This window comes from Hordeum vulgare, chromosome 1H (genome assembly GCF_904849725.1).
Source record: "Hordeum vulgare subsp. vulgare chromosome 1H, MorexV3_pseudomolecules_assembly, whole genome shotgun sequence".
NCBI lineage: Eukaryota > Viridiplantae > Streptophyta > Magnoliopsida > Poales > Poaceae > Hordeum > Hordeum vulgare.
This window is the reverse complement of record NC_058518.1, coordinates 352,829,085-352,846,358: the sequence shown is the minus strand read 5'-3', so window position 1 is coordinate 352,846,358 and position 17,274 is coordinate 352,829,085. Positions and strand designations below refer to the sequence as shown.

The 17,274-nt window shown below is 43.9% G+C and overlaps 1 protein-coding gene across 1 annotated transcript; it reads right to left on the bottom strand.

The window, feature by feature from the left end:
• Window positions 1–582: 582 nt before the first annotated feature.
• On the bottom strand, window positions 583–3,351 carry LOC123436008 (zinc finger CCCH domain-containing protein 15 homolog). The gene is made up of 2 exons (XM_045115605.1): window positions 3,183–3,351; window positions 583–904 (listed from the first exon to the last, which is right to left on the bottom strand). Exons 1-2 carry the CDS (start codon window positions 3,315–3,317, stop codon window positions 770–772), a joined length of 270 nt encoding a protein of 89 aa, XP_044971540.1. The 5' UTR covers window positions 3,318–3,351; the 3' UTR covers window positions 583–769.
• Window positions 3,352–17,274: the final 13,923 nt, after the last annotated feature.

Here is a 17,274-nt window from a genome sequence, read left to right as displayed (position 1 = left end):
TCTAAAATACTTCATCAGCGAACCATTGTGGTGTTTCTGAATTGCTCGAATGGCGATGATCGCAAGACCATTTGGCTCGATGAAGCTGCAAATACAAACACCCCTCTTTCACCAAGTTTTTTCTCCAAACAAACTGATGCTGTTACATGCCAACGGGCTGTTAGGTACTGTACTACTCCCTTCCCACAGCCTAGAAGGCATGCGCGTGTATCTAGATCGTTAATTTAACTTATATAAAATATATTGTTTAACACTAAAAATATATCATTAGAAAATAAAACATCTAAATTTTTTAATGATATATATTTTTGTTATATGTGCCTCTCATTAAGTTGGTCAAATTAACGACCTGGATACATGTACTGGATTTATAAACTGAGACGGAGGGAATAGGAAAAAAGAAACAAGAGTAATTTGTACTAGTAAGGATTATTCTTTTTTATTGCCAATAGCTGCTATATGCAGCTATATCGAGGCACAGAGAAAGTAATCATAGCCGCAAGCCCTAAACACAGGTTGAGAAAGAGCTATAGCGGAATGATACACTATATTCAGCATTCGCGAAATCTGGATGCTCTGAAATGTGAAAAGTACGATTATTTCTTTATTGTAGAGCATTGTCTTTGTTCCCATTTATCAGTAGAAAAACAATGTACAGGTTCCATAAAACAGAGCTCAAACGGCCCGTACAAACTCTTATGGCGTGGGATTCTGACAGTGAAAATGGCATACACTCATGCTCTGTGTGTTTCTGCAGGACTTGGTTGTCTCAGTAAATGTTGTTGTCAAACACCCAGGGTTCTTGCAGGAACAGCTCCCGGCCATTCATTTGAACTGTGCCTGAAGCTATATCTGCGGCTCGCTTCCGAGCCGCTTCAGCTTTCTCTGCAGCTTCTTCTGCATCCTGAAGTTCAAACCAAACAAAGATGCTATTAAGATCAATGTTAGTCTTATGTAGGACACAAAACGAAGTAGTTCTTGCCAGTAGGATCAGAAAACAAAAAACAACCAAGCATACAGATTCGTATAAATCAGTCTTATATCTTGATGTTTTGAGAGAATTGCAGCATGCAAAACAGCTTAGAGACAGTACAAAACACAAAGTACTGTAACAACCGGCCATTTATAAAGATGGATTAGACAGACCATCCTGTTTTCAAGAAATAAATCAGATTATCATGACTTAACATCACAGATGGGCCCTCCCATGTTATTCAGTCAGATTGCAACATGTGCTTTGTTATCCAAAGAGCACGGGTCCGGAAAGGGAACTCAGAAAGTCAGAATTGATCTGGTAAGAACAAAGCAGAACACAAATGTTGGTTTATGTTCGACAATGTCATTATTTTTTATTTCACATGTATACCTACAAGTAATGATCACAAACGATCATGTCACATTCTTTTAAAGAGTTATACAGCAATAATTAGAACCGGAAAAAATAGGGTGAAACTATGGTAACCACACATCACACGTCATCTGGATTCTAGCAACAACCGTTTTGCATGATCTTTGGCATTAACAACTATCAAACTTCTACAAGAATATCAAAGCGCAGCTTTTTATTATTGAGCAAGCAACATCCAAAATAAGCTTAAAGTTTCCACCAACATAAAAACAAAAAGGAACCAATCATTACAGGTTGCATTTTGCAAAAAATAATATAAAGAACAAAAGGTTGAATTATCTCTCCAAGAACAGATTATAAATATTGAAACTCTCTAACCTCTCTTAATAATCAGATTGCAGAGCACTGAAAGCAAAATAAAATGCACAAGCAATGCAGTTCTCCCTATCCTGAATAGCAGGTGTAACTTTATGAGCAAACTATGCATGAAAACCGGACCCGTACAACCACACAAATAGAGAACAGGTGCTCGCTAAGAATTAAAAAGATAATCAATTCAAAGGCAGAAATATAACACATCCATGACAATTACCCAGACAATGGACAAGAAGGTAAGAAGAAATCTACTCCCTCCGTAAACTAATATAAGAGCGTTTACAACACTACTCTAGTAATCTAAACGCTCTTATATTAGTCTACAGAGCGAGTACAATTTAACAAAAACAGCATGTGTATCTCAGGAGGCTCCCCAGGGACCAGAATAATAAAAAAGAAGTGTGCATCGTTCGTCCGACAAATAACCTAGAATATATACAAGGAAAGGGAAACATATTACAGATAAGTATCTGATATCCGTTGTTCATAGACACTAAAAAGTTAACAAAGTTGCAGTTAACCACTCAAGTAGATCTATTCGAGATGATGAAGAAAAGTATTATCATCTAAGGGCATGTAAAATCATGTTCTTGGAGAGACGTTTAGCGAAGTAAGGTGCTGACATAGTGCTTAAATAAAAGACGTGTTTCAGCACTCTCTGGCTGTGGTTGTTCACAATGTTGCATCTGAAATAAGTAGAAGCAGTGCTCGGTACTTCGGTAGGTACTTGCACATATACTCATGATCCCAAATGCAAGGTAGTTGGGACACTGACTTTGTTTTTAATGCAACACTTTGACCATCAATTCCATCGAATACAATAAGATATGTATTCGGAATTTATATTTGACCGATTCACACACACAAAGAAAGGATACTTGGTTACGGATCTAGTTGTATCAGATTATTCTTGTCTATGTTGGCCAATGGTCATCATTTCTTCCTTGATGATTAAACCTAAACAGTAAACACATAGAGACTCTAACATTACTTATATCTGGGATTAAATGCAGTAGCTATCTCTAATTAACAGAGAACATGTCATCGAAGCCCTACATAAAGCCGCTTGCATTATCCGAGATGTCTCTCACATGGGCGCTTCATGATGCGATTATATTGGTTATCTTTATCCTTTCCTATTCGTGTACAAGCCCTGTAGGAGGCAATCAAACACAGAACTTACAACCCATCGTTCCAATCCTAGTAAAACATACTAGTGCACATGGCACCAAAAAATAAACAAAAGGCACATAATCACACATGCTGGAGTGCATCCAGAGAGAGGAGCCTACAAATCACGAGTGGTTTCCATAGTCTAGCCAAGGGGAAACCACCACAAGACCACAGCGCACTTAGCTAGCCGCTGGACGGAGAAGAAATCACGGGAAAGCTCAGGCATAAATCCATGGCGACTTGTAAAGGAACTTCTTAGCCAGGGAGAGAAAAGGGGCAGATCGACCTTGCGCTGCTTCCAGGAGAGGAACTGGGCTGCGGTAATGGGCGGCGGCGCCGTGCCCGCGGTTGCGGCGAGCTGGCCAGGGGTGGCCTCTGGCGGCGGCGGGCGCCGGCCAGTACCCTCGTCCTGTGCCCCCATCACGAGACGCTGGAAACTCTCCCCACAGGAACAGGAACCGGACCCGTGTGGCAAGAGTTTTTTTTTTCTTGAGCTGTGTGGCAAGAGTTTCTAGAGGTGGTGTGTGTAAGTGTGTCACCACCTCCACCGTTGTTTGAAACGTTGTGAAGCTTTATTAATTCGTCATGATGTTTACATGGACGGATGATAGATTTTCGGGGTGTCTTAACCAAACATGACGGACACTATTAAAAAATAGAGCATGCTTCGTTAAGTTGTAAGGTTTATAATTTGAGCTCCTAAACTCATGACTAAAATTGCAAAATTCAAAAGTTGAGAAGTGGTCTATTATTTCATGTATATAATTGCTTTGTAGCTCCCTGAATTGTCCTTCTGTATGCCTTGTACTACCACTTTGCAATCTAACGCAACTTGAATCCGTCTCAAGTATAGGTCATCTGTTAATGCGAGATCTTCTCTAATGGCGAAAGCTTCAAGAGTCGGCGGGTCCACACTGCTTCTGAAGCAAAGGATCGAAGCTCCCATGAACATACTACCATGGTCTTTACAAATCACACCAACTCATCCAAAATCATATCTGGACACAACAACATCAACGTTCAACTTTTGCATTGTGTGTCAGAGGGCTAGCCATCTCGGTGGTCTCGCACTAGTCGGAGCCATCGCCATTGGTAGCACTGTAACTCACCCAAATAACTAGATATAAAACTGTTAACCGAATATGGTGATTGAATTTTTTTCTCATGAATTGCCTTCCGCCTGACTCCCCAGAGTGCCCATATCTTACCACTAAGCGATCGGAGAGCTCCTTCGTTAATATTTCATGCAATGAAAACAGCCAATCCTTCGGGTTCTCATCCCCTCGCTCTACCATGTGTTGCACCAACTCCTAAGGCGCCAGCGCCCAGACACCCCCCCCCATCGGGCATGCGATCAGCGCATGTTTCCAAGTGTCCACCACCCCACATAATAGACAAGTGTCCTCCGTCGCCATGTGACGGTGCTTCAAGGCTGAACCCGTCGGCATTTACTGCCGGGCTAGATGCCACACAAACACCTTGAGCTTGGAGGGTACCTGCATATGCCAGATCATAGGCCACTTGCTGGTTTCGTTGTCCTCATATGATGTTCCGCCCTCCTCATGCAACCAGGCCTCCCGGCTATGCTTCGTCCTGAGTATCATGCGATAAGCCGACCGCACACTGAATTTTCCTTGAAACTCTTCATGCCAAGACCAAAAATCTTCAACACGATGTTGGCATCAAAGTGAGTAAACACTGATGGCAATTTTTGATGCCAATACCAAAAATCAGTGTTCAAGAGACAACAAAGTGTTGGCATAGCAGGATCCGGAGAATTGCCTCTGCATCAAAGTGAGTAAACACAGTCCGGACCAAGTCCTCATTCAGCTTGCAAATGTAACATCTATGAGTTGCGCCACTCTCCCCGAAGGGTTTCCTATAAGAGCTGTGATGGGGCGCTTGAAGTTGTCTCTTGGGATCCAGTTGTGTTGCCGTATATTAGTGGTCTCTTCGTCACCAATTCTGTGTATAACACCTTGTGCCAAGATATCTCGCCCATCCAAAATCGCGTGCCATATCTAGGACGGGTGTGCTTCCAGTTCGTCTTGAAGCAAAGAGCACTCCGAAAAATAAGCAACCTTGAGAATTCAGGCACTCAGAGATGAGCTATCTGCTAGGGTCCACCTGGCCTGCCTTGCTAGAAGTGCAAGGTTGAATATCTCCATATCCCGAAAACCTAGACCTCCCAAATGCTTAGGTGTGGTCATGATAACGCACACCACTCAGCTAGGCTTCCTCCTCCCTTGCTTGGAACCCCACCAAAATTGTCGGATGATAGAAATGACACTGTCACATAAACCTCGTGGCAATCTGAAGCAAGACACCGAGTAAACTGGTATTGCTTGTGCGACAGATTTAATCAAAACTTATTTACCAGTAGATGAAAGTAGCTTTGCCATCCATCCTTTAATCTTTTCCCAAACACGATCCCAGAGATATTTGAACATACCATTCTTCGAGTGTCCGACATCAGTCGGCATGCCAAGATAGCGCTCACTCAAAGATTCATTGTGGACATGCAAGTTGTTTTTGACAATTTCTCTCAACTGTGCAGGGAAACCCTTGCTGAAGAAAATTTCTCATTGTTGATCCTCTGTCCAGAAGCATTGCAATATGTATGAAGTAGGTTTAACACCACAACTGATCCTTCCCCGCTGGCCCTGAATAGCAACAAGTTATCATGTGCAAACAGGAGGTGGTTAACAGTGGGAGCCGTGGGAGTCACATGTATACCTATCAAACACGAATGAGAACTTGATTTAAGGAGGCACAAAAGGCCCTCTCCTGCAATCAAGAATAAGTAGGGGGAGATTGGGTCTCCCTGTCGGATACCTCATGTAGGCTTAAAAGATTCTAGCTTTTCACCATTGAAACACACAGAAAATGAAACTGAAGAGACCATGCCCATGATAATATCTACCCAATGGTGATCAAAACCTAGTTTTGTCATGATACCTCTCCGATAGGCCCACTCCAATATGTCATATGCCTTCATCATGTTCAACTTTAAAGCACAATAACTGTTTGATTTAGCTCTTGATCGCTTCATAAAGTGCAAACATTCATAAGCACATATAATGTTATCTGCGATAGGCCTTCCACGAACAAAAGCATACTGTTCCTCGGAAATTATGTCAGGAAATATTTCTTTCAATCTGTTCGCTATCACCTTAGAGGCTATTTTATACAAAACATTGCATAGACTTAGGGGTCAGAATTAAGCAAGTATCGTGGAGTTTGTTACCTTAGGAATCAAGACCAACATAGTATCATTGATATATTCTGGACTCTCCTCGCCGTTCACAATTCTGAGAACTATGTTTGTTACTTCATCCCCGCAAACATCCGAGTGTCGCTGATAAAAGTGGGCAGGAAATCCATCGATCCCCGGTGCTTTAGTGGGAAACATTTGAAATAAAGAAACCTTGACCTCCTCCTTGGTGTATGGCGCACATAAATTGGAGTTCATCTTGGTTGTTACCTTCCATGGCACTTGATCCAACACCGCCTCCATGTTCTGCACTCCTTCAGAGAGGTATAAGGACTGGTAAAAGTCATTCGCTAGTGCCTTTAGCTCTTCTGGGTCGGAGATCTCCACACCTGACGAGTTTTGTAGCGCCTTGATCATGTTTTTCTATCACCGACGGCTAACTCAAAGGTGGAAATTTTTTGTGTTTCTGTCTCCTGTAGAAAGCCACTTGACCCTAGCTCTCTGCCACCACATGATCTCCTCCCTATGGTACATCTCTATTAAACGTTCATTTAGGATTTCCTATATGAAGGAAGCTACTTGATCGAAGGGGAAGTGGCGGCGTATTTTTCTTTCATTGTGTAGTTTTTAGTGCGATCTGGTGATGGCAACGGGAAAAAGAAAAAAATCAAGGGGAAGGGAGGGAGGGAGGTGGGATAAAAAATCGTAGAAGAGAACCTACCAAGTAGAGATTTGGTAGGATGTGTCAAGTGGCATTAATGTGATTACACGACATATGGTATTGTTAATTAATTTCATTTTGATGATGTATGGAAAGATTAATTAAGATTATTTAGTGACTTATGGTAAGGTTAATTAATTTATATTTGATAATTAAAGATTGATAGTGATTGATTCTTTCCCATAAAGACATTATTAAATAACTTATGACTGCATGGAAATTTAAGATTCATTCAGATTTGTTTTCCACTGTGTGGGAGGTAAAGAAAAAAACAAAGGAATAGGGTGGTGTAAGGTGATGTGAAAAAATCCCAAAGATGTAGGATAGGAAGTATGTCTAGAGGGGGGGTGATTAGACTACTTGACAAGATATATTTTCCCTTTTCCCAATTTTACTTGAGAGGCAGCTACGACAGTTATAGCAGGTCAAGTACACCCCACATATGCAATTCTAATAGTATAGCAGAGGAAAGTAAAACATGCAAGTGTAAAGTAGAGGAGTAAGGCAGGGAGATCAAACACATGAGGTTGACACGACGATTTTTGGCATGGTTCCGATAGGTGGCGCTATCGTACGTCCATGTTAGTGGAGACTTCAACCCACGAAGGGTAATGGCTATGAGAGTCCATGGAGGGCTCCACCCACAGAGGGTCCACAAAGAAGAGGCATGGTCTATTCCATGATACCTTCCGTCCACGGAGGACTAGCCTTACTCACGGTAGATCTTCACGAAGTAGGCGATCTCCTTGCCCTTACAAACATCTTGGTTCAACTCCACAACACGAAGTAGGAGGCTCCCAAGCAACACCTAACCAATCTAGGAGGCACCACCCTACAAAAGGTAATAGATGTGGTAGATCAATGAACTCCTTGCTCTTGTGCTTCTAAAGATAGTCTCCTCAACACATATCACTCTCTCACAGAATAAGCATGGGTAGGAGAGGTTGATTTGGTGGAAAGCAGTTTGGGGAGGCTAGAGATCAAGTTTTAAATGATAGGATTGGAATATCTTGGTCTCAACACATGAGTAGGTGGTTCTCTCTCAGAAAATGGACCTGGTAGTGAAGTGTGTGTTTTGAGTGCTTCTCCCACGAATGAGAGGTGAGTGAAGGGGTATATATAGGCAGCAGCCAAAATCCAACCGTTACACACAAAAGGGCAAACTCGAAGATTGATACGTCCAAAATGCATCGCTATTTTGTATCATAATTTGTCTCTATTCATTGATATATTTCACAATATGATGTTGTTCTTATAGTGTTTTGGCTTATTTTACATAGTTTACAACTTTCCGGTGCCGAAAAAGCAGACGCGGGATTCAGCGGAGAAAATAGCATGAAGAGTTGCCTGTTCAGAACATCTCCAACTGCACTGAAATTTACGGGGAAGAAGTTTCTGAAAGAATCACGAAGACACGCCGAAGAAGGGCCGGAGGTGGGCCACCAGGCACCCATGTTACCTGGTGGCGCGGGTCACCCCTAGGCCGCGCCCAGAGGCCGCCTGGGTGGTGGGTCCTGCCTCTGGTGCCCTCCTTTGGCCTATATGACCCTCGTGACCTAAAAGTTACGGGGACAAAAAAAATCCGGAGTTCCACCGCCACTCTGGGGCGGAAAACCTACAGAGAAGAAAAGACCTTTTCGGCGGGCAGATTTCACTCGGGAGAACTCCTCCCGGAAGGGGAGATCGTCCTCATCGTCATCACCATCGTCACGGGCATCATCGAGATCATCATCACCATCATCATCATCACCAGCACCATCCCCATCTTCACCCCATCTCACTTTACCATAGCAATCGGAGTTGTACCTTGCACTATTCATGCCCTCTACTCTACCAGTGTTGATTACTCTTTTGTGGTGAATGCTATTGAGTTTTGTTGGAGAATTATTGTTATGACCAGATTTTTTATCATATTTTCATCACCTCTGATCATGATCTCCTTTATGTCTCGTGAGTAGTTCCTTTAGTTCTTGAGGACATGGGAGAAGTCTAGTTGCTAGTAGTCATATGATGTTGAAGTAATATGTGTTGATTGATGTTTAAGTTATGGTGTTATTCTTCTAGTGATGTTATGTGAACGTCGACTACATAACACTTCGCCTTTTCAAGGACTTAGGGGAATGCATCGTGTATAAATAATGCTTATGGTGGGTTGTTGTAGTGACAGAAACCTGAACCCCAGTTCGCATACTTTTGCACGAGGGAGTATTGGATCCTAAAGCTTATTGCTATGGTTAGGCTTTGCCTTCATTTCTCTCTTGTATTTGCGGACGCTTGCAAGGGGGATTAATCATAAGAATGTACTTGTCTTAGCCTAGACGTTGCATTGGTTAAGATCCACCCACATAACACTTATCAATACAAAACATAGTACTAGACAGAATATGGCGAAAGTACTTGACTATCTCTCCTGTGTGTCCTCAGGAACGCCTTAGTCTTTATAAGTTTAGTCCCTCGGCTTATCCTTTGTGTTCAAAAGGATTGGGCCACTTGCTGCACCTCGACACCATTTACTTTTCTTGCATTTATTTCCTTGTTTCTTATACCAGAAAACCCATAAAAAGTTACCTTTCAGTACTTGCAATTATTCCTTGCTCAAGATCGTTTGTCAGTACCTTCTGCTCCGCGTTGGGTTCGACACTCTTACTTATCGAAAAGGCTATGATAGATCCCCTACACTTGTGGGTCATCGAGACCATTTTCTGGCACCGTTGCCGGGGAGTGTAGCGCTATTGTAAGTGAAATTTGTAAGGAAACCTTTACGCTGTACGTGCTATTTTTATTTTTCCGTTTCCGCTTTTTGTCCCTATGGATAACTATGCTCTTGGTTTGTTGCTTGTGGGGAACCGCACCAACACTGTTGTGGTGGAGAATCCTCCCCCACCTACTGGAATTGTTCCCTTTAAAATACCAACTAGTATTATTGATTGTCTCTTGGCTAATCGATATGCAGGAGATAGACATCCAGGTGAACACTTGCTATATCTTTCACAACTATGCTCCTTATTTAAACTTGCAGGTATATCGATGGATTTTGTTATGAGAAATCTATTCTCTCTATCATTAAAAGATAAGGCTTTGGATTGGTGTAGGCTTCTTGATAACTCTCATTTGCTAAATTGGCAAGATCTTATGCCTCTCTTTTAAGCAAAGTTTTATCCTCTTCATGAAATACATTGAGACAGGAACTATATTTGTAACTTTTGGTCTCGTGACGGAGAAAGCATCGCTCAAGCTTGGGGGAGATTGAAGTCTGTAATGCTCAAATGTCCCAATCATGAGCTTCCCAAGGAAATTATTCTTACAAATTTTTATGCAAGGCTTTCTGAAAGGACGTGGATGTCGCCTAGAGGGGGGGGGGTGAATAGGCACTTTAAAATAATTAAGGTTTAGGCTTGAACAAATGCGGAATAAAACTAACGTTTAATATGTCAAGCACAAAACCTACAAACAACTAGGCTCACCTATGTGCACCAACAACTTATGCTAAGCAAGATAAACAACTAAGTGATAGCAAGATATATTACAATAAACAATATGTCTATCACAAAGTAAAGTGCATAAGTAAAGGGTTCGGGTAAGAGATAACCGAGGCACGGGGAGACGATGATGTATCCCGAAGTTCACACCCTTGCGGATGCTAATCTCCGTTAGAGCGGTGTGGAGGCACAGTGCTCCCCAAGATGCCACTAAGGCCACCGTAATCTCCTCACGCCCTCGCACAATGCAAGATGCCGTGATTCCACTAAGGGACCCTTGGGGGCGGTCACCGAACCCATACAAATGGCAAACCTTGGGGGCGGTCACCGAACCCGTACACGTGGCAACCCTTGGGGGCGGTTACCGGTACCCGTACAAATTGCTCGGGGCTATCTCCACAACCTAATTGGAGGCCCCGACGCTTGCCCAGAGCTTCAGACCACAATGATTGAGCTCCGAGACACCACCAAGCTTCTAGGATGCCAAAGCATCCACGAAGAACAATATCTAGGGTACTAAGTACCAAAGGTAGTAAGCTTCTCAACTTCTCACTTCCACGTATCACCGTGGAGAACTCAAACTGATGCAACGAAGTGGTCAAGTCCCTCACACTCAAATCCCTCCACAACAACAAAAGCTATGGAGAAAGATGAGAGGAAGAACAAGGAGCTCACAAAGAACTCCAAGATCTAGATCCAAGGGGTTCCCCTCACATAGAGGAGAAAGTGATTGGTGGAGATGTGGATCTAGATCTCCTCTCTCTTTTCCCTCAAGAACAAGCAAGAATCATTGGAGGGATTGAGAGTTAGCAAGCTCTAAGAATGTCAACAATGGAGGTAGAACAAGAGCTCAACGGATGAATAAAACCAAGGGGGAAGAAGACCCCCTTTATATAGTGGGGGAAGGAATCAGACCGTACTACCGCTGGGCCCCTGGTAGTATAAAGGCACTACCACCGCCAAGAAAGTCTTCGCAAAAAGGTCCGTCCACGAACAACCGCTAGGCAGGCGGTACTAAGCTCCTGGAGCGGTACTACCGCTGACCAGGGGCGGTACTACCGCCAGCCAGCGGTACTAACGCCAACTCTAGAGGTACTACCGCTAGGTCCAGCGGTACTACCGCTAGGTCCAGCGGTACTACCGCTAGGTCCAGCGGTACTACCGCTCGCCACTGAAATAGCCATAACTTTCGCATACGAGCTCCGAATCGAGTAAACCTAAGCTTGTTGGATTCAGGACGACAAGAGCTATCCAAACAGCGATATAGAGATGTGAGATCTCTATGAGTGAAGAACCGGCAAAAACTCCAACATCGAAAACATCATAGTAGATGCATATGGACTCCGTCTTCGATGAACTCGAGCTTGTCACGAAGATGACCATAAGCTCTAAAACTCACAAAGAGAAACACCAAACAAGAACCAAGAAGTATGATGCAAGGATGCAAATGGTTTGAGCTCTCAACGAACGATACGATCAAGATACTCACTTGAGAGCCCCCCTTGATAGTATAGCAATCTATCCTAAACAGAAAACCTATCAAGGGCAAACCTATACCTTGCACCTCGTCCTCTTGAGCTAGATGATGATGATCTTGGCTTCCTCAAGATGGACCACCTTTCTTGATTGCGTTGGCTTGATGAAGACTAATTGATTGCTCCCCCATACTCACTATGGGTGAGCCACTCTTCAGCATATCTTCACAAGTCCATTGCCACCACAATGGACGACAAGCTTCAAGCATGATATCTTCGTGCTGACCCACTTGAACTTGCACATCGCAATATTGATGACGATCACAACTTGACGTCATACTTCATGGGTTGTATGAGATCTTCCCTTTGACACAAGCCCATGTAAACACACCTAACCCCCACATAGAACTCTCACGAAGACCATGGGTTAGTACACAAACACGTAATGGACAATGCTTACCATACCATGGGATCACTTGATCCCTCTCGGTACATCTTGTATGCTTTGTGTGTTGATCATCTTGATTTACTCTTTGTCTGAGATCTTGATCAACCATGTGTCTCTATGACCATTCTTTGGATAATACGATCACAACTTGACGTCATACTTCATGGGTTGTATGAGATCTTCCCTTCGACGCAAGCCCATGGAAACACACCTAACCCCCACATAGAACTCTCACGAAGACCATGGGTTAGTACACAAACACGTAATGGACAATGCTTACCATACCATGGGATCACTTGATCCCTCTCGGTACATCTTGTACGCTTTGTGTGTTGATAATCTTGATTTACTCTTTGTCTGAGATCTTGATCAACCATGTGTCTCTATGACCATTCTTTGGATAATACGATCACAACTTGACGTCATACTTCATGGGTTGTATGAGATCTTCCCTTTGACGCAAGCCCATGGAAACACACCTATCCCCCACATAGAACTCCCACGAAGACCATGGGTTAGTACACAAACACGTAATGGACAATGCTTACCATACCATGGGATCACTTGATCTCTCTCGGTACATCTTGTACGCTTTTGTTGGGGAACGTCGCATGGGAAACAAAAATTTTCCTACGCGCACGAAGACCTATCATGGTGATGTCCATCTACGAGAGGGGATGAGTGATCTATGTACCCTTGTAGATCGTACAGCAAAAGCGTTAGAGAACGCGGTTGATGTAGTGGAACGTCCTCACGTCCCTCGATCCGCCCCGCGAACAATCCCGCGATCAGTCCCACGATCTAGTACCGAACGGACGGCACCTCCGCGTTCAGCACGCGTACAGCTCGACGATGATCTCGGCCTTCTTGATCCAGCAAGAGAGACGGAGAGGTAGAAGAGTTCTCCGGCAGCGTGACGGCGCTCCGGAGGTTGGTGACGACCTTGTCTCAGCAGGGCTCCGCCCGAGCTCCGCAGAAACGTGATCTAGAGGAAAAACCGTGGAGGTATGTGGTCGGGCAGCCGTGAGAAAGTCGTCTCAAATCAGCCCTAATTGCTCCATATATATAGGAGGAGGGAGGGGGGCCTTGCCTTGGGGTCCAAGGACCCCCCAAGGAGTCGGCCGAGCCAAGGGGGAGAGGACTCCCCCCCAAACCGAGTTGGACTTGGTTTGGTGGGAGGAGTCCCCCTCCCTTCCCACCTCCTTCCCTTTTTTTTCTTTCCTCTTGATTTTTCTTCTCTTGGCGCATTGGGCACTTGTGGGCTGTCCCACCAGCCCACTAAGGGCTGGTGTGGCTCCCCCAATGCCTATGGGCTTCCCCGGGGTGGGTTGCCCCCCCGGTGAACTCCCGGAACCCATTCGTCATTCCTGGTACATTCCCAGTAACTCCGAAAACCTTCCAGTAATCAAATGAGGTCATCCTATATATCATTCTTCGTTTCCGGACCTTTCCAGAAACCCTCGTGACGTCCGCGATCTCATCCGGGACTCCGAACAACATTCGGTAACCAACCATATAACTCAAATACGCATAAAACAACGTCGAACCTTAAGTGTGCAGACCCTGCGGGTTCGAGAACTATGTAGACATGACCCGAGAGACTCCTCGGTCAATATCCAATAGCGGGACCTGGATGCCCATATTGGATCCTACATATTCTACGAAGATCTTATCGTTTGAACCTCAGTGCCAAGGATTCGTATAATCCCGTATGTCATTCCCTTTGTCCTTCGGTATGTTACTTGCCCGAGATTCGATTGTTAGTATCCGCATACCTATTTCAATCTCGTTTACCGGCAAGTCTCTTTACTCGTTCCCCAATACAAGATCCCGCAACTTACACTAAGTTACATTGCTTGCAAGGCTTGTGTGTGATGTTGTATTACCGAGTGGGCCCCGAGATACCTCTCCGTCATACGGAGTGACAAATCCCAGTCTTGATCCATACTAACTCAACTAACACCTTCGGAAATACCTGTAGAGCATATTTATAGTCACCCAGTTACGTTGCGACGTTTGATACACACAAAGCATTCCTCCGGTGTCAGTGAGTTATATGATCTCATGGTCATAGGAATAAATACTTGACACGCAGAAAACAGTAGCAACAAAATGACACGATCAACATGCTACGTCTATTAGTTTGGGTCTAGTCCATCACGTGATTCTCCCAATGACGTGATCCAGTTATCAAGCAACAACACCTTGTTCATAATCAGAAGACACTGACTATCATTGATCAACTGGCTAGCCAACTAGAGGCATGCTAGGGACGGTGTTTTGTCTATGTATCCACACATGTAAATGAGTCTTCATTCAATACAATTATAGCATGGATAATAAACTATTATCTTGATACAGGAATTATAATAATAACTATACTTTTATTATTGCCTCTAGGGCATAATTCCAACAGTCTCCCACTTGCACTAGAGTCAATAATCTAGCCTTCACATCACCATGTGAATTACATTGTAATAAATCTAACACCCATACAGTTCTGGTGTCGATCATGTTTTGGCCGTGGAAGAGGTTTAGTCAGCGGGTCTGCTACATTCAGATCCGTGTGCACCTTGCATATATTTACGTCCTCCTCCTCGACGTAGTCGTGGATGAGGTTGAAGCGTCGTTTGATGTGTCTGGTCTTCTTGTGAAACCTTGGTTCCTTTGCTAAGGCAATGGCACCAGTGTTGTCACAGAACAAGGTTATTGGATCCAGTGCACTTGGCACCACTCCAAGATCCGTCATGAACTGCTTCATCCAGACACCCTCCTTAGCTGCCTCCGAGGCAGCCATGTACTCTGCTTCACATGTAGAATCTGCTACGACGCTTTGCTTGGAACTGCACCAGCTTACCGCACCCCCATTAAGAATAAATACGTATCCGGTCTGTGACTTAGAGTCGTCCGGATCTGTGTCAAAGCTTGCATCGACGTAACCTTTTACGGCGAGCTCTTCGTCACCTCCATACACGAGAAACATCTCCTTAGTCCTTTTCAGGTACTTCAGGATATTCTTGACCGCTGTCCAGTGATCCACTCCTGGATTACTCTGGAACCTACCTGCCATACTTATGGCCAGGCTAACATCCGGTCTAGTGCACAGCATTGCATACATGATAGAACCTATGGCTGAAGCATAGGGGACGGAGCGCATATGCTCTCTATCTTCATCAGTTGCTGGGCACTGAGTCTTACTCAATCTCGTACCTTGTAAAACTGGCAAGAACCCTTTCTTGGACTGTTCCATTTTGAACCTCTTCAAAACTTTATCAAGGTAAGTGCTTTGTGAAAGTCCTATCAGGCGTTTTGATCTATCCCTATAGATCTTAATGCCTAGAATGTAAGCAGCTTCTCCTAGGTCCTTCATAGAGAAACTTTTATTCAAGTAACCTTTTATGCTCTCCAAAAGCTCTACGTTGTTTCCAATTAGTAATATGTCATCCACATATAATATTAGAAACGCCACAGAGCTCCCATTCACTTTCTTGTAAATACAAGATTCTCCAACCACTTGTATAAACCCAAATGCTTTGATCACCTCATCAAAGCGTTTGTTCCAACTCCGAGATGCTTGCACCAGTCCATAAATGGATCGCTGGAGCTTGCACACCTTGTCAGCATTTTTAGGATCGAAAAAACCTTCGGGTTGCATCATATACAACTCTTCCTTAAGGAAACCGTTAAGGAACGCCATTTTGACATCCATCTGCCAGATTTCATAATCGAAAAATGCAGCTATTGCTAACATGATTCTGACGGACTTAAGCATCGCTACGGGTGAGAAAGTCTCATCGTAGTCAACTCCTGGAACTTGTGAAAAACCCTTTGCCACAAGTCGAGCTTTATAAACGGTCACATTACCGTCAGCATCCGTCTTCTTCTTAAAGATCCATTTGTTCTGAATAGCTTTGCGGCCCTCAGGCAGTATCTCCAAAGTCCACACTTTGTTCTCATACATGGATCCTATCTCGAATTTCATGGCTTCTAGCCATTTGTTGGAATCTGGGCCCACCATTGCTTCTTCATAATTCGCAGGTTCATTGTTGTCTAACAACATGATTGATAAGACGGGATTACCGTACCACTCTGGAGCAGCGCGTGATCTCGTCGACCTGCGTGGTTCAACAGAAACCTGAACTGGAGTTTCATGATCATCATCATTAACTTCCTCCTCAACCGGCGTCGCAACGACAGAGGTTTCCCCTTGCCCTGCGCCACCATCCAGAGGGATGAGAGGTTCGACAACCTCGTCAAGTTCTATCTTCCTCCCACTCAATTCTCTCGAGAGAAACTCCTTCTCGAGAAAAGCTCCATTTTTAGCAACAAACACTTTGCCCTCGGATTTGAGATAGAAGGTGTACCCAACTGTCTCTTTTGGGTAACCTATGAAGACGCACTTTTCTGCTTTGGGTTCCAGCTTTTCAGGCTGAAGCTTTTTGACATAAGCATCACATCCCCAAACTTTAAGAAACGACAACTTTGGCCTTTTGCCATACCATAGTTCGTATGGTGTCGTCTCAACGGATTTTGATGGTGCCCTATTTAAAGTGAATGCAACTGTTTTTAATGCATAACCCCAAAATGATAACGGCAAATCAGTAAGAGACATCATAGATCGCACCATCTCTAACAAAGTACGATTACGACGTTCGGACACACCATTACGCTGTGGTGTTCCAGGCGGTGTTAACTGCGAAACAGTTCCACATTGTCTTACGTGAGCACCAAACTCGAAACTCAGATATTCACCCCCACGATCAGACCGTAGGAACTTGATCTTCTTGTCACGATGATTTTCCACTTCACTCTGAAATTGCTTGAACTTTTTTCAAATGTTTCAGACTTGTGCTTCATCAAGTAGACATAACCATATCTACTCAAATCGTCAATGAAGGTGAGAAAATAACGATATCCGCCGCATGCCTCTACGCTCATTGGACCACACACATCGGTATGTATGATTTCCAACAAGTCACTTGCACGCTCCATTGTTCCGGAGAACGGAGTTTGAGTCATCTTGCCCATGAGGCATGGTTCG

What these genes read in the sequence shown, in the direction of transcription:
- LOC123436008 (XM_045115605.1), bottom strand. Translation starts at nt 3,317, where the DNA reads ATGGGGGCACAGGACGAGGGTACTGGCCGGCGCCCGCCGCCGCCAGAG. An exon ending in TCTCCTGGAAGCAGCGCAAG is followed by an intron (nt 905 to 3,182) that starts GTCGATCTGCCC and finishes TTTGAACTTCAG; the next exon opens with GATGCAGAAGAAGCTGCAGA.